This window comes from Gadus macrocephalus, chromosome 18, assembly GCF_031168955.1.
Source record: "Gadus macrocephalus chromosome 18, ASM3116895v1".
NCBI lineage: Eukaryota > Metazoa > Chordata > Actinopteri > Gadiformes > Gadidae > Gadus > Gadus macrocephalus.
Genome location: NC_082399.1, coordinates 2096889 through 2120862, shown reverse-complemented (window position 1 = coordinate 2120862; position 23974 = coordinate 2096889). Strand labels below are relative to the sequence as shown.

At 49.8% G+C, this 23974-nt stretch overlaps 1 protein-coding gene across 1 annotated transcript in view; it reads right to left on the bottom strand.

Moving 5' to 3' along the window:
* The window catches only part of dnah9 (dynein, axonemal, heavy chain 9), a 145984-nt gene that overhangs the window by 64040 nt on the left and 57970 nt on the right, over positions 1 to 23974 (bottom strand). The window contains 11 exon segments of the mRNA XM_060037597.1: positions 424 to 657; positions 2148 to 2309; positions 4666 to 4808; positions 5977 to 6100; positions 6894 to 7056; positions 7588 to 7784; positions 9495 to 9656; positions 17572 to 17811; positions 18702 to 18804; positions 21381 to 21546; positions 23316 to 23523. Coding sequence (XP_059893580.1) covers positions 424 to 657; positions 2148 to 2309; positions 4666 to 4808; positions 5977 to 6100; positions 6894 to 7056; positions 7588 to 7784; positions 9495 to 9656; positions 17572 to 17811; positions 18702 to 18804; positions 21381 to 21546; positions 23316 to 23523 — 1902 coding nt within the window.

Sequence of the window (23974 nt, the reverse complement as noted above, 5' to 3'; positions counted from 1 at the left end):
ACGCTCTCGCACTCCGAGACACAAGATTACAGTTCTCTGTCTATTGGTTGTGCAGATAATCCCCCCCCCCCCCCCCCTCTTCCCGCTTCAATTATTATTAATTGGCCGCATGTCTCTCGAGAAGGGGATTTTTTAATCATCGTATCAGATGAAGGGAGTTCTACGTTTGTTTCATGTAAACTGATTTATGGCAGCGCTGTTGTTATTTGGATTTTGGCAGTCTGTAAAATATGTAAATAAGGTCAAAAAAGAAAACATCATATACACAATATATATATCAAAAAAGAAAGAATTATATTTTAAAATCTCAGAGGAATGACCTGATTAAAAAAAACGTTAAAATAAGCAGAATGAAATGAAATGAAATGAAAACTGTGTGGAGGAGGAATGTGAGCAGGTGTGGGGCGCGGGGTCAGGGGTCACCTGGGCGGAGGTGCTGTTGAGCTTCTCCAGGCCGTTCTCCAGACGCTCCATCTTCATGCGCAGGTCCTTGCTCTTCTGGTCCAGCAGGCTGCGGTACAGCGTGATCTGCTCCAGGAAGGACTTGGGCGTGGTGTAGTTGTAGCGGCGCTCGTCCGCCAGGTACTCCTTGGACATGTTGTTGACGCTCACGTGGACGAACGCCATGAACTTGCTCACCGACTCCTTCAGGTCGGGCTGGGGGGGAGGGGGGAGGGACCAAGAGGTCAGGTGACGGAGGATTCTGTAAGCAGCGGGCTAAAAGCGCCGTGAACCTGGTTCTTTTTTTATTTCGTTTTTTTTTTGTATTTGTTTCGACAAATCACGGTGCTGGACGCAGTAAAGTGTTATCGGTTATCGGTTAAGTGCCTAACAGGCAAACAGCGAGGCATAAACAACGGAATCACTGTTGAAGAGGGTCTTTAACAACACGGCGTTGACTGGCCACTGTATGAATACACAAATTATAATCCACTTCCGAAGGCTTCATCAGTTCGCGTGAATGACTTTCCCTCCGCGACAATATCTCAAAACAGGACACAAGGTGGGACTCTGCCCCTCTCAAGTTTGCCTTTGCGGCCCAGGTTCTGTGTCGCGTCCCCCCCAGTAGTTCTGCTTTACACACAGCAGGACTGCTGGATCCTGGATAACAGAAAGACTAAACGCCTAGCCCGCGATACAAAGAGCCACCACTCCACTGTGAAGCCGGTTTCACACCGCCGCGCGGCAACTCGCCGCCTCCGTTCATTTCAATGAGGGCAGGGCGGCAGAGGGGAGGCGCTTACAAAAGCGGCTGAAAACCAGGAAGCGGTTGCCGCCCACGTGAACGTGCACAGGTTAGGTTGCCCTTCCGCTTAGCTTTCCCCGTGTTGAAACTTACCGCGGCAGCCGCTTTTGAAAACGCCGGGCCCTTCGCACTGCCGCGCAGACCCCTCCGGCGGTGAGGTGGTTGTCAGGGCGTTCGCCGCGCGGCGGTGCGCAAGCACCATACGGCGGAGCTCTCTTTAAAACATATTTTTTGTTGACATTTCCTTCAGCCTCCCAGCTGGCGAACACGCTCCTTGGACCAGTTATTTTCGCACTTCATTAGAAGAAGGCTCGCTTGGTGATGAGGGAGCCACGTAACCTTCCTGTGTGATTGACATGGGCGCACCATGATCCAAGATGGAAACGACATCTTTTACTAAAAGCTTTCAAAATCAGCTTGTCATCCGCTGCGTAGGGGTTTCACATCGCCAGAGGAAGAGCTTCTTAAGCCCCATCTCAGGGGTCACACGCCGGGCTACACTCTTGTTACACACACCACGGGTTTTCTGTGCTTCTGACATTTGGAATTATATTTTCAGAGTGCCGAGTGAGAAACATCATTTAAGTGGGTGGCTCTATTTGTGTGTATGTGTCTGCGTCTGCGTCTATGAGTGTGTCACTGTGTGCTTGTGCGTGTAAATGTATGTGATCCTTTCTATTTGTGTGTATATGGGTGTGCTTATGCATGTGTGTGCGTATGCACGTGTTCGTACGTGTATGTCTGTAACTGTATGTCTGTAACTGTGTGTGTGTGTGTGTTTGTGTGTGTGTGTTAGCATGAGTCTGTGTATTTGTGCGTGTATATGTGTATGAGTGCCCGTGTGTTCGCGCGTGCATGCGTGCCTGCATGCGCTCCACATCCCTAGCCCTTCTGTCCTCACCTCGATGTTCTCCACCTCCTGCAGGAAGCGGAGGCTGACGGACTCCAGCGCCTCCTTTGGCCACTCGTGGAACCAGTCGATGGCCGTGCAGTTGACCACCGCTGGGAACTTCCTGCTGCGCAAACGCAGCTTACTGCCCACCGGGGAGAAGCATAGAGCCACCTGGGACACGCACACACACACACACACACACACACACACATAAATACACACCTTCAGCAGAATCTCAGGAGCAAGGTGAACTAAGGTGAAACCAGTCCTTAGCAGGCTGGCAGATGTTCAGATTTACTTCATTTGATGGGCTTTTTACGTGCCTTTACGGACAGGAGAGCGGAGAGAGACAGGAGCGTGGGGTGAAATGGAGAGTCAATTGCACGGAGCAGGGTCAGAATCAAAACCAGGGTTGCTCCGAGGGGAGGCCACTACGAGTGTGGTTGGTCGAGACACCCAGCCTCCCCATATTTCCGTTTTGCATGGATCTACATCTTTGCACTTTGCAAAATGGGTGTCATCCAATAAGCAGTCTAAATGAACTGTAACCGAACAATGATGCCTCTCTCATTAACATCGAATGACCCATTTATTTCTGATCCCACTCTGCCAACGCTAGGTTACCATGCGTTTTATGTCCATGACTGTCAAATGTCACAAAGAAAAAAAATAACATAGGGATTCAACGTTAAAATGTCCGACTGCAGTACTGAACACCGGCTCTGGCAGAGCACATAATGAAGTCTTTAAGGCGCTGACAGAGATAATGCATTTGGGGGATTTCTCAGCACTGAGTAGCCTGGCCCAAAGTGTTGCCGTTGGAGATCCAAGACAGCTACCACCAGCTACCAGTGTGTGTGGGGAGGATGGGGGTTTATTCAGGACCATCTGCCCGGTGTTGTTAGGGAGAACATCCCTTGATTTGCTCGGACAGCAGGATACAATGAGAGAGAGAGGGAGAGAAGAGAGAGAGAGATGAAGAGAGAGGGAGACAGAGAGGGGAGATGAAAATAGAGAGAAAGAGGGGGACATAGAGGGTAGGAGAAAGAGACAGAGAGGGTAGGAGAAAGAGACAGAGAGACAGAGACAGAGACAGAGAGAGGTCTGGTGATGATGTGATGAAGAGAGAGGGAGAGAAAGGGAAACAAAGAGAGAGAGAGAGATAGGGAGAGAGGGAGACGGAGAGAGGAGAGATGAAGAGAGAGGGAGACAGAGGGAGGAGACAGAGCTATTGTCTTCATAAGTAAAGGAGATGACCTCCTCTCCCCGGTGAGGCTTGCTCTGACAGGAGGCGGGGACATGACATAAGACATGTGGCTGGCCACACCATATGAAAGATGGCCCTAAACCCACCTCCCCCCCAACACTCTCCAACCATAGCATCCATCACCCCCACCCTCACCAGCCACCCTCCCCCCCTCCCACCCAGGAGAGAACGAATCAGCGGCAGGTGGGTGAGTGCTTCTCCGCGCAGCCCCGGGTAATCTGCCCACAGCGGCCATTTGTTCCGTGACCATCTCCAGCGCCCGCCTCTAAACTGATACAAGCATTCATCTTCAGCCACGCCAGGAAACGGGAGCTGTCCGGAGGGGGCGGTCCGGAGGGGGCGGTCCGGAGGGGGCGGTCCGGAGGGGGCGGTCCGGAGGGGGCGGGGCCGCGCTCGGGAGGCTACCGGTTCAGGACAATTCCCGGCAGGAATGTTTGCAATGTCCTTTATGAATACCCAGGCTCTTGCTCTTGCTCTTGTCGCTCTTGCTCTTACAATTTATGTTACCTCAATGTTTACCGGCACAACTCAACTTTCTATTTATCATATTTAGAATTCTGATTTGTTGTTGTCCATTCATACAAGCCCTTTGTTTCAAACCACCAGGATACATGTGCCTTGTTCCATTTATAAACACTTCTTGGAATACGGCTAGTGTTTTAGTCTTCAGTTTTATCATGGATATATTGTTTTGCAAGTCTTGTCATATATTTTCTATTTTTTTTACCTTATTTGTGATTCTTTTTAGTAATTTGATATCTAATTGCTCTTTTCTTCCCTCAGAAGTTCTGGTTTGCAATATGACAAGGAGTTTCACATATAGCACTTTTATTTCACAGTTAAACAATAAATGTTAGATTTTTGGATTTATAAACTGGTAAAATATATTGTTTGTTCTTATCAAAATAATTATATACTGAATATGTCATATACAAATGAATATGACTATATGTGTATATAACATGAAGAAAATATTGATAATATTGGACAAAATCTAAAATCCATTAATAATAAGTATCTCGCTATCTTAAGAGTTGATCAACCTGTCTATAAAATATGTATTCTGGAGAGATGAAACGGCAAAACATCTCCTTGGGACCCCCTCAACATGCTGGGACTTCAGCTTCAGGGGCATAAACAGAACAAAAACAAAACAAAAACACCCACTACCTCCCCCAACGCTATCTTGCACACACGCGCACACACACAAACACACACACGCGTGTGTGTTTGTGTGTCTCACCTTCCGCTCGGCCTCACCTTGAGCTGGCGTCGGACGCGGTTGATGAAGAACCTCCAGCAGTTGTCCCTCGAGTCCATCACCCCGGACGACCGCACCTCGGGGCGCACGGCGCTCACCACCGCCTCCGCCTCCTCGTCCGGGAACAGGTCGGGGATCTCACCTGTGAGGAGGAGCAGGTCGGGACGCCCGGTCAGGGGGACGAGAACACAACCGGTGGCCGGAGAGACAAGAACCAAGAGCCGACGCCCGCTCAGGGGGACGAGAACACACAGATCACAACATGTGGCTAGGGAGACGAGAACAGAGATCACATCGCTGGGTCAGGGGGGACGGGAACACAGAACATGATGGTCGCTCAGGGGACGAGAACACAGAACATAACGCAGACACAACATGTGGCGAGGGAGACGAGAACACAGAACACGACGCTCGCTCAGGGGGACGAGAACACAGACACAACATGTGACTAGGGAGAACAGAACGCAGAACCAAACACTCGCTCAGGGGGACGCGAACACAGACACAACATGTGACTAGGGAGAACAGAACGCAGAACCAAACACTCGCTCAGGGGGACGCGAACACAGACACAACATGTGACTAGGGAGAACAGAACGCAGAACCAAACACTCGCTCAGGGGGACGAGAACACAGATTCCAACGCTCAGTTGATGCTTAATGCTGCATACTTTAAAGTAAATTAAGGGTTAATTAATGTTCCCTTATGTTAAGCGTTGCCAATAGTAACATAATGATGTTGTTCCTGTCAACGCAGCCCTGCGGGCTCCCAGGGTGTATAGAGATGATCATTTACGAGGATGATTTATTTGGGGGATTTTTAAATGCTCAGTAGTGTTTGTATATAAATAAGTAATAAGATTGCTTGACGTTACCCATTACTGGGTAATGATTAAATTGAATCTACCCAAAACAATACAAAAAATATATACTTTTACTTTATTTACTGAATGTATAACTAATCTCCTTCAGAATTTTTTAAGGGATATCAGAGCCTTTGACCTATAAATATAATGCAGGTTAGGTCCCTTAAAACCACAACACAGGTATAGTGGGTGTGAATATAAACACTGGAAGTACTGGAAGCAATTAAAAGCCAGGGTGGTTCCAACAAGGTCATGCAGGGTCACACAACCACACAGCCACCACCGATTGGATCGGTGGAGTTTCCTGACCCCAGCCTGATTGGCCTGGAGGAGAGTCACCTGACGCCAGCCTGATTGGCCTGGAAGAGAGTCACCTGACGCCAGCCAGATTGGCCTGGAGGAGAGTCACCTGACGCCAGCCTGATTGGCCTGGAAGAGAGTCACCTGACGCCAGCAGATCGTTGACCAGGACGAGGAACTTCTCGTCGGACACCTGGGCGTCGGTCATCAGGAGCACCGTGCCGATGTTCTTAACGCCCGCTTTGAGGTAGAGGGAGGCCAGGTCGATCTGTGTGTGTGTGTGAGTGTGTGAGTGTGTGAGTGTGTGAGTGTGTGAGTGTGTGAGAGAGTGAGAGAGTGAGAGAGAGAGAGAGAGAGAGAGAGAGAAAAGGAGAGGGGTAAGGGAGAGAGAAAGAGCGAGAGAGGGTGAGAGACAAAGTGATGAAGGGATAGAGACCTGTGTTAGACCTTCAGCTGTTACTGCATTAGACAACGTGTTTAGCTTCCTGTTGCCGGAGCACAGTGATGCATGGGGGATTAAAACAATGGTATCCTTTATTTCCCCTGGTGAAACTCTGTGACCTTACAACCACACCTCCCTGCTCAGCTCAAACTAATAAAGACTTTGTTTGCGGGGCCAATATTTCAAATTATCTGTCGGTAATCATTTAAAATGACGTCCCGCTGGTGTGAGGCTGGAGACATATCACTGTCTGCAGGTGTCCCGAACACATACTGTACACAATATTGATTTGTGTGTGGGGTTGTATATGTGTCTGTGCGCATCTATTTTGTGTTTGTGCGCGTTTGTATTTATACGTGTATGTGCATGTCTTGTGTGCGTGTATGCTTGTATGTTGGTGTGTGCGTGTGTGTATATGCTTGGATATGGAAGTGGGTGTGTGTATATGCTTTTATGTATATGTGTGTGTGTGTGTGTGTATGCTTTTATGTGCGTGGGTGTGTGTGTGCTTTTATGTGCGTGTGTGTGCGTATGCTTTTATGTGCGTGTGTGTGCTTTTATGTGTGCGTGCGTGCGTGCGTGTGTCTGTGTGTCTGTGTGTGTATATGCGTGTGTGTACCTTCAGGTCCGGGATGCCGTAGCCTTTCCTCAGGGTGATCTGGAACACCTCAAGATTGGCAATGAAGGCGGCCAATCGGGTGAGGCTCTGCTTGCCGCTCCCGCCCACGCCCACCAATAGGGCGTTTCCGCGAGGTGACTCCAAGATGCGGTTTATCCGACAGCTACAAACAAAGAAGGTGATTCTTATCCTTATCGTATATTTTTGTTACACATGCGCTGCCTAACTGCGTCGGATGAATTGCTAGGTCCATCTTTTAACGCAAAACGATGGAGACTTATTCGAACCCCCCTTGCCCAAGGACAGCGTTGGTAGAATAGGAGCCCAGAAACCCCAGTCTCTACCGAAGGCCCCCCTCTGCTCATGGCTTCACTCGATACAAGAGGTTCTCCATGGGTGCTGAAGGTTGGTACTTTAAAGGGAACCAAGAACGAACTGAAACGTTTTAAAATGCGGCCTTTTCTTTTTTTAACTTCTAGCTTGTCATTAAGGCCATTGGTTGGGTTGGAATGTTGAAGGGCTTTGTGTTTTGCATTCAATAGAAGGACAATGGACCCAAATTATAAAACGGCATCATCATCATCATCTGAATCAAAAATAATAATACATGAAAATAAAAAGTAAAAAAAAAAAATCATGTGAAACTGGATCTGAGACAAATGATCATTTGCATTAACTGCGCTCCGCCCCGTACATGTGGGCCATGGCGTCCTCGAACAGCACCAGGTTGAGGGCGGCGTTGACCTCGTTGTAGCCCTCCATCACCTCCATGAGGATCTTATTCAGGTCGCCCCAGGACTCCACGGCCAGGTAGCAGGGCTCGCCGTGGCCCTTGGCGAAGTGGCAGTACAGGTTCATCTGCTGGGCCTGCTCCAGAGTCTCGTCTGCGTCCTACGGTGGGGGGGGGGGACAGACCAGCGACTCACTACTGGTGTCCGGGCTCCAGTACATGGAGAAATAAACGCAGTGGAGTTGTCCCTCGAAAAATAGACCACAACAAGGCCGGCGCAACACACAACACGCGTGCAACACACAAACGCACACATACTCGTCTCACGACATATGAACACACACACACACACACACACGCACGAGAATACACAACAACCCAGCGACCCTCAAAAATAGCACACAATGACCCACACCCACACAAAAGTAAACACACCGCCCGAAAGCCAAACACAAATGCCTGAACACGCACACACACACACACAGAGACACAGGGCTGAATGTTCCTGCCAGCAGAACGGGAGCCCTCAGCCTAAACAGTGGGGACAAGGACACAGCTGGGCTTGCAGCAGGTTGGGCTGACCTAGTTCGTGTTCTTGCCCTGGCATTTCATTGCGCCCCGCCCAACCCCATCACAGTGTCAACAGAGCACTCTAAAACAGAGCCAGACCGCCCCGACACACTGGGCCGGAGACGGGGCCCGTTTGCATTCGTCACGACTCGTCTGGTGGTGAATCCAGTGCGTTAATGTCCTCCATTTTACTTGGGTTTGAGTCTGTTTTCGGAGCGGAGGACGGCGTTCTGGCGCACCGACATTGTGTGGCCAGCAGGGGAGAGCTTTCTGTCAGGGCCGGCCGTGTGTTGTCGGCACGAGCCCCCCGAACCGAGTGACAGGACAACCAGTGTGTGTTCTCCCCAAACGGGTGGGGGACGAGCTGTCTGTCAGGAGGACTTTACTATAACTCGGTGTAAAGCACGGTGTAGCACTTAATCCTCTCTCTCTCTCTCTAATGCAGTAACAGCTGAAGGTCTCTCTCTCTCTCTCTCTCTCTCTCTCTCTCTCTCTCTCTCTCTCTCTCTCTCTCTCTCTCTCTCTCTCTCTCTCTCTCTCTCTCCAGAGCTGGTGTGGACGGGGGGGGGAAGGATCGGGAAGAGGCCTGAGTTGTATGGGTGAGTGAGCCGGAGGAGGGGGGAGGAGGGGTGGTCAGAGAACCATTAAAATGTGTTCCAATTTGCTGGGTTGACGGTGCAGGCCATGACAGCCTACTGCCCCGGACGGACACACACACACACACACACACACACACACACACACACACACACACACACACACACACACACACACACACACACACACACACACACACACACACACACACACATGCGCAGAAACATACACACATGGGCATACATCCACACACAGCCACATACACCAACAGGCATACACACACCCACACAGGCACGAACACAAACACACACACTGGTAAATACACACACACACACACACACACACACATGCACACACACACACAAATGGACACACACACTCACTTATTAGTATTCCATCCATCCCCCCCCCCCCCCCCCGCCCCTCTTAACCACTTCCCTTCCACTCCTCCTCTCCTCTCCTCTCCTCTCCTGCTGCCCGGGACCACTGATGGGGATGGGGGGCCGCCCCTAATGATTTTACCGCTCCCTCCTTTCTTCCTCTACTGGGGGCTTTATTTGGGGAGGTTGTGTGTGGGGGAGGGGGGGGGGGGGTTCTCACACTCCATCGCCCCCTGCATAGCCCTTCGACCTTGCACCAATCGGATGAACCTGGTATAAAACTAAAAAATAAGGAAATGTTTTGTTCTTTTGGGGGGGGCTCACTTCGTATAACTTCTTGGCGGTGTCAGTCTGGAGCTTGTTGAAGGCCTGGATGTCCTGCTCGTCCGTCAGCTTGTCCCGGTACACCCTGCTGGACTCGTGGAGGTAGACCTTCAGCAGGTCCATGGAGCTCTTCAGACACTCGCTGGTGCAGAAGAGGATGCCCTGGACACACACACACACACACACACACACACACACACACACACACACACACACACACACACACACACACACACACACACACACACACACACACACACACACAGAGACAGAGAGAGAATGGCGTCAACAATGAATATTGTCTAACTCAACCAATAGGACTGAGTTAAATAAAGTTAATCTGCCCTATTACCACATTATAGCTTCACTTTTCATGTTAGTACATTGACATTTGTAAAACACTACATTATAGATGACTTTATAAAATCTTTACCATTATTAATTTGCCTCTTATGCTATTATACTTTTGTGCATGGTAATGTAAATTTACTGTCACAACAGAGAGAGAGAGGAAGAGCGAGAAGGAGAGCGAGAGAGAGAGCAAGAGGATGAAGGAGAGCGAGAGAGAGAAAGAGCTAGAGAGAGAGCGAGAGAGAGAGCGAGAGCGAGAGAGAGAGAGGGAGAGAGAGAGAGAGCAAGAGGGAGAGAGAGCGAGAGCGAGAGCAAGAGGGAGAGAGAGCGAGAGCGAGAGAGAGCGAGAGCGAGAGAGTGCGAGAGAGAGCGAGAGAGAGCGAGAGAGAGCGAGAGAGAGCGAGAGAGAGCGAGAGAGGGAGAGCAAGAGGGAGAGCAAGAGGGAGAGAGAGCGAGAGCGAGAGCGAGAGAGAGCGAGAGCGAGAGCGAGAGAGTGCGAGAGAGAGCGAGAGAGGGAGAGCGAGAGTGCGAGAGCGAGAGAGAGAGAGAGAGAGAGAGAGAGAGAGCGAGAGAGAGCGAGAGAGGGAGAGAGAGAGAGAGCAAGAGGGAGAGAGAGCGAGAGCGAGAGCAAGAGGGAGAGAGAGCGAGAGCGAGAGAGAGCGAGAGAGAGTGAGAGAGAGCGAGAGAGGGAGAGAGAGTGCGAGAGAGAGCGAGAGAGGGAGAGAGAGCGAGAGACAAAAGGGAAGCTCTGGGTGTCACAGCTCCAGAGGCAGAGCGGGTGGATCTGGGCGAGCGCTTGCAGCGTGACATTCTTCCCTTCTGACCCAAACCGCCGGCGGGGGGTTGAGAACACAGCAGGGGGGCTCACATCTCGCGCCTATAAAACATCTGGAACACCGACGACGACGACGACAGTCTGTGGTGCGTCTCTCGCCGAGGCCGCAGCGAGAGGCGGGAGGCGGCTCCTTCAACAACCCCCTCCAGAAGAAACCTCCCTCAACGCCGGAACGTTCTGTTTCCTTCGAACGCCCGGCCGCCACTTCTGTACTCGCTGTACCAGAGAGGCTGTTAACTGGAGGGAAATGCCTTTAAGGCGGGATGAGAACATAAAACTGGCCAATACGGTACCAGGCAGCGTCCGCGCCCTCCGCTTCACCGCCCGGGTAAAATGTCTGCCCATTATAAATAAGTTATATTTAAAACAACCTCGACCCTCTGCAAGCCAGAGCAGGAAGTGTTTGATTTAGTTTTTTACGCGAGTGCAATCAAACAAGTCTTTGCTCAGTCATTGAGAAAATTGTTTCCAAAAGAAAGAAGAAAAAAAAAGCCTCACTTTGTCTGCCTGATCTTGATTGCGATATGTCCTTTAGACTAAGTGCAACTTCAACCTCGCTAGGAAATACATAATCACGAAAGGCAAACACTTCCTCACTGTCTGCTCAACCGCGACGATTCGACACGTGTTGCATGATGGGATACTCTGACGACAAGCTAAAACGTATAATCAGGAAAAATAATAACTGTGAAAAAGAGGCCTGTCCCTGAGCAGACAAGCATTGTATTATGGGATGCTCTGTGATTAATTAATGCATCTCCCATGGCGACGTGCCGTGTGTAGGAGGCGGCAGCAGCAGCTACTTGACGGTGTTTTCCTACACTGGGGCCACAGTAGCCGGAGCCTGGGGTTGATGAGGTGCGACTATCCTTGCTTCCCACGCCCCGATGGGATGGATGGGAGGGAGCCCGGCAGAGGTATATCACCGCCTCCCCCGTCCCTCCCCCCCTCCCTCCCTCCCTCCCTCCCGTCTCACCCCAGAGGCACTGTTGCGGGCTAACAGATGTTACGCGTTTCCCAGCCGAATAACTTATCCTGATCAACAAGCATCAGTGCCCGTGGCTAGAGACGGCGGAAGGAGGTGTGTGTGTGTGTGTGTGTGTGTGTGTGTGTGTGTGTGTGTGTGTGTGTGTGTGTGTGTGTGTGTGTGTGTGTGTGTGTGTGTGTGTGTGTGTGTGTGTGTGTGTGTGTGTGTGTGTGTTAACGTAAGGACGAGGGTGGTTCAGTCAGCAGCCCCCCCCCCCCCTGCCGCCCCTCCTCCCTGACGATTCTGACAATTGTTGTGTAATGGGGCAGATGGTGCAGGTGTGCGTCCGTGTGTGTGCGTGCGTGTACTTGCTTCTGTTTGCTTGCGGGTTTAGGTTTGTGCGTGTGCTTGTGTGTCTATGTACTTGTAATTGGGTGTTGTTGGGTGCTGTATGTACAAAGGTATGTACATACATGTATGTATGTATGTATGTATGTATGTATGTATGTATGTATGTATGCATGTATGTATGTATGTGTGTGTATGTGAGATAGAGATGCAAATGTATGCGAGTGTTTTATGTGTGCGTGAGATAGAGATGCAAGTGTGTGTTCGGTTGTGCGTGCATGCTTGTATGCATTGGGAGCACGGGGTAGGACATTAAAACATGCGGCAAGGTTATCGCTCGCTGCTGGGAAACTGATTCTGAGAGAGTTGAACGCTGCTCCTTCACAGCCTCCTTGTTATCCTGGTCGGCCAAAGACTACATTTTTGCACATTTTCTTTTCCATTTCTCTACTGCCTAATGGCCTTAAATCAAAGCACCGAATACTGCTTGAGTGTGAGTGTGTGCGCGTGTGCAGGTGAGAGACAAAGAGAGCGGGAGAGAGAGCGCGTGTGTGTGCGTGCATGTCTGTGAATGTGTATGTGTGTAGGTGTTTAGGTGTGAGTGTGTGAGTGTGTGTGTCTGCGTGCGTATCCGTAGACGGAAACGACTCATCATTATCCAAACCCCTCCACTTCACTATCACACTTTTAATCCGTGGATTTTTAATTACACCGTATTGATCGTGAACATCGGCACCGGCTCCAATCTGCCGGCCCTGTGTAATCAGACGGAGGCTGCAGATGACCACACCCCCCTGAAACAACTTCCGATGAAAGTCTGGATACGGGCAACTTTCTGTGTGGTTTCCCCTCCCCTTCAAGCCCGCTACCACCGCCATCCCATCTCAGCCCTGTGACGGCAATCGTTTGGTTGCTCTGTCGGCCTGGATGGTGGAAAAGTTAGGGATCTCCCTCTCTCTCTATCTCGTCCGAGCGGGGAGACGTGTGTGTGTGTGTGTGTGTGTGTGTGTGTGTGTGTGTGTGTGTGTGTGTGTGTGTGTGTGTGTGTGTGTGTGTGTCTGCAGAATCTGACAGCTGCAGTGAGACCAGAACGGCACCTCCCTCCCCCCCCCCCCTCCCCCTCTCTCTTGCTTACAAATATTCGCTGCTGAGGACCTCGGAGAGCACCACACACACACACACACACACACACACACACACACACACACACACACACACACACACACACACACACACACACACACACACACACACACACACACACACACACACACACACACACACGCGCGCGCTGCCTTAAAGTCCAGCGTTTACTTTCTTTCTTCCTCTCCCATCTTCTCCTTGCCGCTTCCTCCTTCCTGTTCAGCACTCCTCTTTCCCATCGTTCTCCCTCTCTGCTCCTCCCTCAGACGCGCCTTGTCGTCAGCACTCCCAATCCTCCTCCTCCTTCTCCTCATTTGCGGGGGACCCATGGTCGAGTAGAGGAAGGCCAGCCTCTGATTGGCCTCCCGGTCGTTCGTGGGGGGGGGGGGGGGGGGCTAACTACACGTAGCGGAGCTACGGGGAGATGAGTGATGCGGCCCTCGACCACACGCTCCCGGTTCGGGAGAGTGGGATGAGCCCTTTGTCTTGTCTCATTAAGTGAGTACTGGAGACCAGACGCTCCACTCAGGCCTAATGGACACGAGCACAGCGCCTCCTCTGACAGGAGCACGTCTCGCAGACGGAGCCAGGCTGGGGCTGGGGGGGGGGGGGGGTGGGTGGAGTAAGAGCTGCAGAGAGTAACTCAAAGAAAGTCGGCAGGTCATGGAGACGGAAAGGGGAGCGGGAAAGAGAGGGAGAACGAAGGAGCGAGTGAGAGAGAGCAGGAGAGAGGGAGCGAGAGAGACGGACAGCCTGGCCTGGAGATGAGAAGGAGTAAATAAAACAAGTCAGGCACTTAAGGCCAATTTTCAGACAGCAGCTTCTGAACGTTTGATCCTCTGCTTAACAGGTCTCTGAACAATCCGCCCGGGTCGCTTTCCCTTCAACCGGCCCAGCAGAAACATGTCCTCATACCGCCGCATCCTCAAGAGCAACCTTGACAGTGTCTACAAAAGCTCCCCCAGAGTACGCTCTTGTGTTGCGGGCCTAATAACTGCGACCGTCTCCGAGTTGGTCTCATTAGAGTTGAAGGTAATGAGATGGCCCGCCATTGGCTGCAGTTTCCGTGTGTGTCGTTTAGGAAGCACGAGACGGCGGCGAGGTTCTGAGCTGTCCCAATTATCTCTGCCGTCATGAGCATCTGAGGGAGCTCGCGGCCATCGACAGCCAGGCCACAGAGGGCACCGCTGGCCCAGAGATGCTTAAGTTGTTTTTGCGAGACGAAGTCAAGACTCAGGCCTGTGGTCACGAGTCTAAAACAAGTCCCCTGACATTGGTTGCAGGTTAAATTCTACTCTCAAGTCTTTGGTCACGAATCGGACTCAAGCATCAAGTCTTTGGTCGCAAATCCAAAAATATATTATACAAATTATGGGAGATAAATTTACATTTAATGTATTTTTTTCAGTATTAAATGTGAAGTTTCTCATATAAATTATTGTGGGCCGATTATATTTTTGTTCTGTGGATTTGATTTCTTAGAAATGCACTTTTATGAAAAGGTGCGACGGCATTTTAAATACAGAGCACTACAGAGTCTAGTATAAAGGAGCTATAACAGATACTACGCCAGACTGTAAGGAAAATACACACCCCGCACCGATTCAACCCGATTTAACACATAACCACATGTGACAGTTTTGCCATGTATATACTCTGTAACGTTTCAATATGCACAGACAGTGCAGCAGACAGCTACTCTGTTCTTGATCCTCTACCTCCTTTGTGGTGACTAGGCTCTGGATAATGACTTAGTTCCATTCTCATTTACGCATCCTGTGTTAATCTAGAATAAATGGTCAAACACATTTTACTGCGTGGTTCTCAATTGTTAATTGAAAATTGTTCAATCTTTGACGCACACGTGTGCCTTCAGGCGTCAATGATTACGCTTATTGCGCACTGAAGGCATAAGGTCTAGCAAGGAATGATATTAATCTCCCAAGACATTTCCTTTAGCTTAATGCACCACAATGACGTTTCCCAAGTCACAAACCCAAGTCCCCATCTATGAGTTGGCCCTGCATCAAATAAAAAGTTTATAAAACTTCCTCAAAAACTAAAAAGTTGCATAAAATGTTCTCAAACAAAAAAGTTCAATTGAGCAAATTAATAACAGGTGGGGATTTTTGAGCTGCAATATAACCCTCTCCCCCCCTCTCCTCTTTCTGTCCGGCTGTTTATTCGCAGGTGTTCAAAAGGTTGTGGATAGAAAACTTTAAACAATGCCCCTTTCTTTGCTGCTACAGCTCAACTTCTGGCCCCTTCCAGGAAAACAAAAGAGGAAAAACAGAGACAGTTGGCTGGGTGGGACGTGCCGGTGTGAGGGGCTTTAGGAGCACTTGTTTTGGAATGCACACATAAAGATCTTTAGTTGAGACACTTTGAGCGGAGTGCTCAGGGCTCTTGGACTGTAGGGGCCAATGACAGGTGTGATCAAGGTCTCCCCAGCAGCGGAGGGTCAGTGAGTCTGCAGCCTTGAGATGGTAATTACACCCATTACACACCAGTCACACTGCCAGAACACTCCATAGCGCTGTATATAGCAAACTGTGGAACCTGCTCTGTGAAATGCTACAATGAAATGATGCAAAAAAAGCTTGAAAAATACCTATACTTTAAAAAGGTTCTGAAGTCTCTTTTTTTCCCCATTTTTCAATCACAGTGGACTTTTATATTTCTAATCACTGTTCTGACCAATGGGAGCAGAGCAAATTCCCAGAACTCCCTTTTTGAGCTGGCGGAATGAAGCTCTGGAAAAAAACTGAGGTTTTCTTTGGCTCAGTGGCTTAAAGCATTAATTATACATTGCAGTGTATTTACCGGGGGGTGGGGGTCTTACGCTCTGAGGAACCATTGGGGGATTTTGACAGAAATATCACGAAAAGCTTTTCCCCTTGACGACTTCTGCACTCTGATTATATATTCATCTAAATACATTAAATCATCACTAAAACCCATGAAAGCCTAAATCTCTCTTTCTTTTTTTTCCCCCTCCACTGCTGCGCTTATTTTAGACTTTTTCTCTGGCGCCGCCGCCGAAAATCCCTCTTAAATCAATAATCATTTAGATGATAAATTAGTGACAGAAGCCTAACTCTCGGAGCCGCCCTACGAGCAACGGCGCATCAAAACACTCAGAGCAAATCAAACATCAACAACTCGCTGAGCTGCAAGACAATAACATGATTTGTTACTGCAAACTCATTTAATCTTTTCTATTTGAACTAAGTGGTTATCATAAAAAAAGGTGAGCTGTAGCCGCGAGGATTGCTGGCGTGAATCCCGCTAATCTGCGGCGATATTCAGGGGTCACATTCACATACAGATGCAACAAAACAAACTGGGTTCAAAGTGCAGGATTATCCCGCATGATATACAAAATGAGACGGTGATAATGATAATAAGACACCTACGGTACACTCTTCCTCGCCCCAAGAGCACATCCAAGGGCAAAACTCAAAAATGATGGAAACGGCACAAGAATAACTTTTTCTAGGCGGAAGAGACGGGTGGGAAGCCAGATACTTTATGGACTGACGATTATGGACTCGCCCGGCATTTTAATCAATGATATCAGTTCATTTTCATACGGAGAACGCCGGGGTCAATCCCTCTCTCTTTCAATCCATTTCCCTGTCGCTTCACTATGTATATATGCCCAATACCGGGCCCCATACTGCATACATTAGGGTTAAACAGCCACACGGCTGGCGCCAACGCCGCCTTCTGACAGAGTGTTCTTGAGGATTTGATGAACGGAAAAAACAATTTAACGAGTGGCCGTTTTGAGTTTAAATATTGTGTCGGACATTTACGACGCGGCATCAATTTCGAGACGCAGGAGCTAGAATTAGCGATGCGCGTGTGTGGCCCGGCGCCAACGAGCGGGCCTGGGACGGAGCGATCCCGACGAACCCCCGACTGTTCCCGCCGTATTGATCCCGCTGCAGAAAGACATCGGCTACAAGTACGCCATTGATACGAATGATTAAAAACATGATTAAAAAGGACCTGCCCGTTCACAGACATCCAAGAAGACAGGTACACTTCAATCGTGTATCCCTTCATCCCAGTTACAGTCTCCCAGGGCCCCGCTATGACAACGTCCCCCACTGGCACACTGGGCCCTTTCAAGAGCGAGGAGAAAGCCCCTTGAAGACCACAGAGAGACCACCGAAGAGAGCTCGGGACAGAGCAGAGAACGAAGGATCCCTCCTTCCAGGGATGAGCGTCAGGGGGGCCTTGCGCCCCCCTGACGCTCATCCCTGGAAGGAGGGATCCTTCGTTCTCTGCTCTGTCCCGAGAGCAGAGAACGTAAATGTCCGTCGTAAATGTCCGACACAATATTTAACGTGCACTGCGGGTGTACCGCAGTGCACGTTCATCACGGCAGGAGAAGACGCCTCCGCCCGCCGGTCCGTCCTGCTCACCTGGAAGATGTTGGAGAGGTCGCGCAGGTTGAAGACGTAGTGGAACTTGACGGCGGTGGGCAGGAAGGAGGAGGAGACGCGCTGGTGGAGGCCCAGCGCCAGCTGCACCAGGGTGGGCGCGCTGCGCTGCAGCTCGGGGCCGAAGCCCGCACCGCCCAGCCGCTGGGTCAGGATGGAGGTGTAGATGGTGGAGAGGGCGTCGGCGCCCGGGAAGGACAGCGCAAACACGGAGAAGTGGCGCTGGAGGGGGGAGGAGAGACGGGTAAACGCGTCGGTGATGGCTCGTGAAGTAACTATTCAGTCGTAGAGGCGTATATGAACAGAGGTGCAAAAATAACATGGATGCAGAAGAAGAAAAACTGCATAAAAACTTTCAGAGGGGAAGCATTTTTTTGGTATAAATACAGATGTAATAATATTTATGAAGAGAGTAGTCATATAGGACGTAAATGATTGCAAAACTGGGGCGAGACAGGGATGTTGAGAAACTCATGATACACACTCTTTCGTTTTTGGAGCAAAAAAAAAATAAATAAAAAATTGCTTGAGAGCACCAGAAGTTGACAGAAATGGCCTTGACGTTCTTTCTGATTGCTGCAGCGCTCGACATGAGACAGAAACGTCCACCCAGACGCATGAAGGACGGATTCATTGTAGTCATCCAAGCATGGTGGATGAGGTGTCAAATCCTCCCCACACGCACACACCATGTAAATGGCTCTGGGTGTCCTGGAGCGTGACACTAATGCGATACCTTTTTATTATTATTAATGTCAAGAAGGGGAAATGGTCATGTACATGGCTTCTGATGGGAATCCATGGGAGTTTTAGCTGTCTGTGTAAGTGTGAGAGCAAGAGAGAGGTTGAGAGAGAAGCCGTGTGTGTGTGTGTGTGTGTGTGTGTGTGTGTGTGTGTGTGTGTGTGTGTGTGTGTGTGTGTGTGTGTGTGTGTGTGTGTGTGTGTGTGTGTGTGTGTGTGTGTGTGTGTGTGTGTTCGTATGGTATTTGTGAGTGGGTGAGTGAGAGGCCGAGTGTGTGTGTGATACGTGTTGTCTTTGTGAGTGAGTGAGTAAGTGAGTGAGTGAGTGAGTGAGAGGCCGAGTGTGTGTGTGTGTGTGTGTCTGTACAGACTTGCAGGCGTGGGTTGATGGTGAAGCTCCCTGCCGTCGGGTTCATGCAGGAGACGTACTGAACATTGTGGACTTCCTTCAGAAGCATCTTGGTCCGGTCATACCTGCACACACACACACACACACACACACACACACACACACACACACACACACACACACACACACACACACACACACACACACACACACACACACACACACACACACACACACACACACACACACACACACACACACACGATTCAATTTACATAAGTACAAGATTATACAGCACAAACACACACACACACACACAAAAAACACACACACAAAGACACGACAACATCATTATTCGACAACCTCTACACACAGGCATACACGGGCCCATAGTTCCCATCGTGCCCCGGTCGATGGGCACGCCTCAGCTCTTGCATATCGTGGCCCCCTAACATCCTTCTCCTTCTCAATTTCATACTTGGAGCGCTCCCAGCAAATCTCTAATGGGCCGACCTTGTCTAAATCACTCAGCGCCTGCGTCTGAGAGGCGCATCCGTGTCCACAATGCCCTTGCCGCCCTGTCTGGGAGCTTAGCCACGAAAAAGCCTCAGTTTTTTGTTTTTTTTTCTGAGGCCAGATCATAGAGGCAGAGGAGTTCCTGTCGGTTGACATTCAGGGCAGAAAAAAAAAGAAGGGAGAAAATAAATGAAAACTCTTGCCTGGGTGTGGGGGGGGCCGGAGTTGTGGAGCGCACCAAAGCATTTCAGATCAATAGGGAGCACCATGAGCAGGAAATGACATGATGGAAGTAGTGGTGGGCCGGTTTAAACTGCAGCACTCATCCTGGAAAGTGTCTGGTTGGGTGGTGGGCGTGTACTGATGCGTACAGGAGGCATTGTGGGCAAACCACTTGGCCCCGTGTCCTGGTAAATACTAATAAAATACTAATTAAACCGGTAAAACCAATCACGAATGTCCAAATATGATGTGATCTCTAAAGAAGTAAGTCAAACAAATGATTAAAATCAATTTAAAAGATTTCTGGCCTCAAACCACCAGATTTTGAAGAGCTGCTGTAAATATGTGTTTTTTAATATTTAAAATTGATATGATCATAATAATATGAGAGGCAGTGGGACATCATCCAAAATGGAAATTCGGGAGCATTTGTCAAAACGGGAATCACTCTCTCTTATTGAATTACTAACTAAACAGCGCCACACGTCCAACAATGTTATCAAGTCCATCTTCCTAACGACGAGCTCAAAAAAACGGGCAGCAGCCAAAACGTTGAGTTTTCCACCCAGAACTCATACTGTAAGCAAAGCACGAGTGGCACGCCATTCTGCTCTCCCCCATCTGCCGTATGGGCACCAGCGAGCCCACTCCTTCCTTCCTTCCTTCCTGGAGGGGGGGGAGGGAGGAGAGGAGAGCGAGCGATAGGCACAACGTCTGGTCCAGACGCCCGTCGCCTCCCATCCAGATGACTTTATAACTTTCCCTCTCTCTTCTTGGCTCTCTCCCTCAAGGAGACGTCCAACTCTTTATCTACGCTTGCATCACATCCAAGACCGGGCGTCGCTTGCCGAAGACGACGTGCAGCAGCGCCGCCGCTTCCAGCGATACAAACATTGGTGGCGTTCCAGAGAGACGCTGGCCGGCCCAGCGGCGGCAGAAACGCTTCAAGGACTTAAAAGTCATTTATCTAAGTGGTGACTCGTCTCGTCTGTGCGACTGTAAACGGTGGAGGGAGCCGGCTCCAGGCGGTGAGTCGGGGGCGGCCAGGGGTCTCCGGAACCATCCATTCAGGTTTCAAACGTGCACAAGACCCCGCTGTGACCATCTATTCCTCATCCCATTTCAAAACGCATCGAGCTCTTTGGATGTCCTTAAGAGCAGCGCAATACATCAAGCCGGAATGGCACTGTGAATAAAACGCAAATGTATGCATCACGAAGAACTGTATTTAATTAGCAATGGCAGCAGTATCGGCTCTTCTGGGAAATGTGTGTTTCTAATCCGAGGGTGACTTTGATTCGAGTTGTGACACCACGCCCTCATTCAAGCTGCCTGTCCAATGCAGCCCACATCCCTGGATTCAAGGTTCTTATGGTGTGTTCGAGATGCCTCATACACCACCCGCAAGAGTTGGAGGTGGGAAAGTGGGAAATCCCCCAGCTTTCTTGCAGCATTTCCTCGAGGCACGCCCCCTTTTGGTCGTAATATCCCGGGATTCTGAGAGTCCACCGTGTGCAGAGAGGTTGACCGCACGACTCGACAAGGAAAGATGGCTGCGCCTATAGTTTGATGTAGTTTCTTTATATTCGTACCAAGTTTTGCTGTTTGTTTTCGAGCTGATTTGCTGAAGAAGCCGTTAGCTGTAGCTAACAATAACACCCTGGACTACAGCACACCAGTGGTTGTAGTCCATGTGGTGGTAGGGGTTAGGACTCACCAGTGGTTGTAGTCCATGTGGTGGTAGGGGTTAGGGCTCACCAGTGGTTGTAGTCCATGTGGTGGTAGGGGTTAGGACTCACCAGTGGTTGTAGTCCATGTGGTGGTAGGGGTTAGGACTCACCAGTGGTTGTAGTCCATGTGGTGGTAGGGGTTAGGACTCACCAGTGGTTGTAGTCCATGTGGTGGTAGGGGTTAGGGCTCACCAGTGGTTGTAGTCCATGTGGTGGTAGGGGTTAGGACTCACCAGTGGTTGTAGTCCATGTGCTGGCGTATGAGCGTGTGCGGCTGGACAGTCCCATAGGTGTCCACCTCCGGCATGTTCATGTCGTCCACGAAGTACACCAGTCTGCGGCTGCCCGGGGGTCCGTAGTTACGGCCCGCCTTCTTCTCTAGGGGCTTCTCCAGCACGGCTGGGGGGGGGGGGGGGGGGGGGGGGGGGGGGGGGGGTGAGAGTTGATCAAGAGAAGGAAAGAACGGAGGAGAGGAGACGGAAGAGAGGACGGTGGACAGCAGAGCTCTTCATGGGTCTGCACAAACGTGTTCTAGAAACGACCGAGCCCTCTGGTCCACACTGGATTATGGTCAGCTGGGTCTGGGTCGAGTTTGGTTCCATTGCGGGTCATGGGTCTGTTCATCATTGGGTATAAGACCCTAGTGTATCCGAGAAGACCCGTGACCAGTGCTGGTCATGAGAGAAACTGAAGGGAGTGCTTCGTAAACTTGCGTGATGACGTGGCCGACCATTAGGATGGCGTTACAAAAAGTGAGAAAGAGGAGAAAACGCAAAAAGAGAGGGAGCTAAGGGGTACAGATCTTGAGTAGGACCAGCGAGGGTATTCGCGGAGGTAAGGCCTTGTGTATTACGAGTGATGGACTGTCGCGTTTCAAGTCATACAAGACAGGCACATCGCAAATTTCAAGGTAAAACCATAGCCTATTCATGCTAGGTCTTATTCTAGGCCTTTCTTTTATTTTGTTCTCCTATGATTATTCTACAATATGTTGTATCCGACATGATAAATGGAATTAGCAGTAGAACTGCAGAACCACATCATTTAATTACCGGGTCCATAAAATACCCTAACCGGGTAAGACGGAATGCATCTCAAAAAACTCAGCTCAGTATTTCTTGAACTTTAAAATACATCTGATGCAATGGGATCTCAAAACAATTTTCCCAAAAATCTGTTAGGCTTCGATGCCTCATTTGGACCCTCGAAAACCTCCTTTGGAAGGTGGAGGAGATAAGAAGAGGCAGAACAGAGGCTGCTGCAGACATGAAAGGAGGGAACGACAGAATAAACTCCCAGCTGTTCAAACAAAGGGAGAGCTTTGAAGGAGCGCTATGTAAGATGGGTTGCGCCTCTAGCCTTTAACAAGGTGAGCACACACACAGTTTAAACTGTAATGCATAAAAAGCTTTCCGGCAAGCAACAAGAATGTGTTTAACCTTTTCAGAGCTAATGTTGGCACTGGGAATTAATTGAGGGATCAGGATCAACAGAGAAACATATCCGATGACAAAGATTAAATGCTAAAAGGTGCGGTTGGTGAGATTCCAGAGCTGGAAAGATAAAGAGAGAACTCAGCAGAGGAAAGCATGACTTTGGAATTAAACAACTAAAATAATCTCCCTCCCTCTCTGCTCGCTTCCTCCCTAAATTTCTCAGACATTGAGAAATGGTGCAGCAGGATGGATACCCCAAAGCAATCAGCGAAGGGATACCCCGTTTGGTCAGAAACAAGTCTAGACTGAAATTGTCTTATACAGAGGCAGACGCAGTCAACTAAAAATAGATATGGTCAAAGAGCATTTCTCTAACTAATAGCTGAGGGAGGGCTACACCATTCCTAAGAAATGACACTAAAAAACTGCTCCTCACCAACTAACAACATTTCTGATGTAGATTAATGATGTAGATTTGGTGTCAATTAACCCGTTCTGCAGTGAGTCCATGAACACAATTCACCCCAGCCGGATCTCGGATATGAAGACCAGCAGACGCGGAAGACATCGGCTTTCGATTAGACGCACCGCCAGACGATTAATGATATCATTTATCAATTAAAGAATTAAAGTACATTGATTTAACGTTGATCCACTGGCCGGGAAACCAGCGACCGATGGCTGTAACTACCGCTGACACAGCCGACGGACGGGCGGAGGAGCTCCACCTACCCTGCAGCATGGCGGAGGTGGTGTAGTAGTTGAAGGGGACGTTCTTGGTGGCGTATCTCTCGGGGTCCAGCGAGCCCAGCTTGTCGCCCACCAGCACCGACTTGCCGGTCCCGGCGGAGCCCACCAGCATGACGGGCCGGCGGTGCTCCAGCAGGCGGTCCATGAAGTACCGCACCCTGATGGTCTCCGTGGTGGGCACCAGGCAGGCCTGCAGCACGCGCACACACACACACCAGACATCAGACAAGCACACACACACACAACAGACACGTACACACACACACACACACACCAGACAAGCACACACATGGACAGACATCCAACAAATACCCCCCCCAAAATATAAATTGATACAGAGAGCAAGAGACAGACAAAGAGAGACAGAGACACAAAGAGAGCCAGAGACACAGAGAGAGACAGAGACACAGAGAGAGACAGAGACACAGAGAGAAGCAGAGACACAGAGAGAGACAGAGACAGAGACACAGAGAGAAGCAGAGACAGAGACACAGAGAGAGACAGACAGAGACACAGAGACAGCGACACAGAGAGAAGAAGAGACAGAGCCACAGAGAGAAGCAGAGACAGAGACACAGAGAGAGACAGACAGAGACAGAGAGACAGAGACAGAGACACAGAGAGAGACAGACAGAGACAGA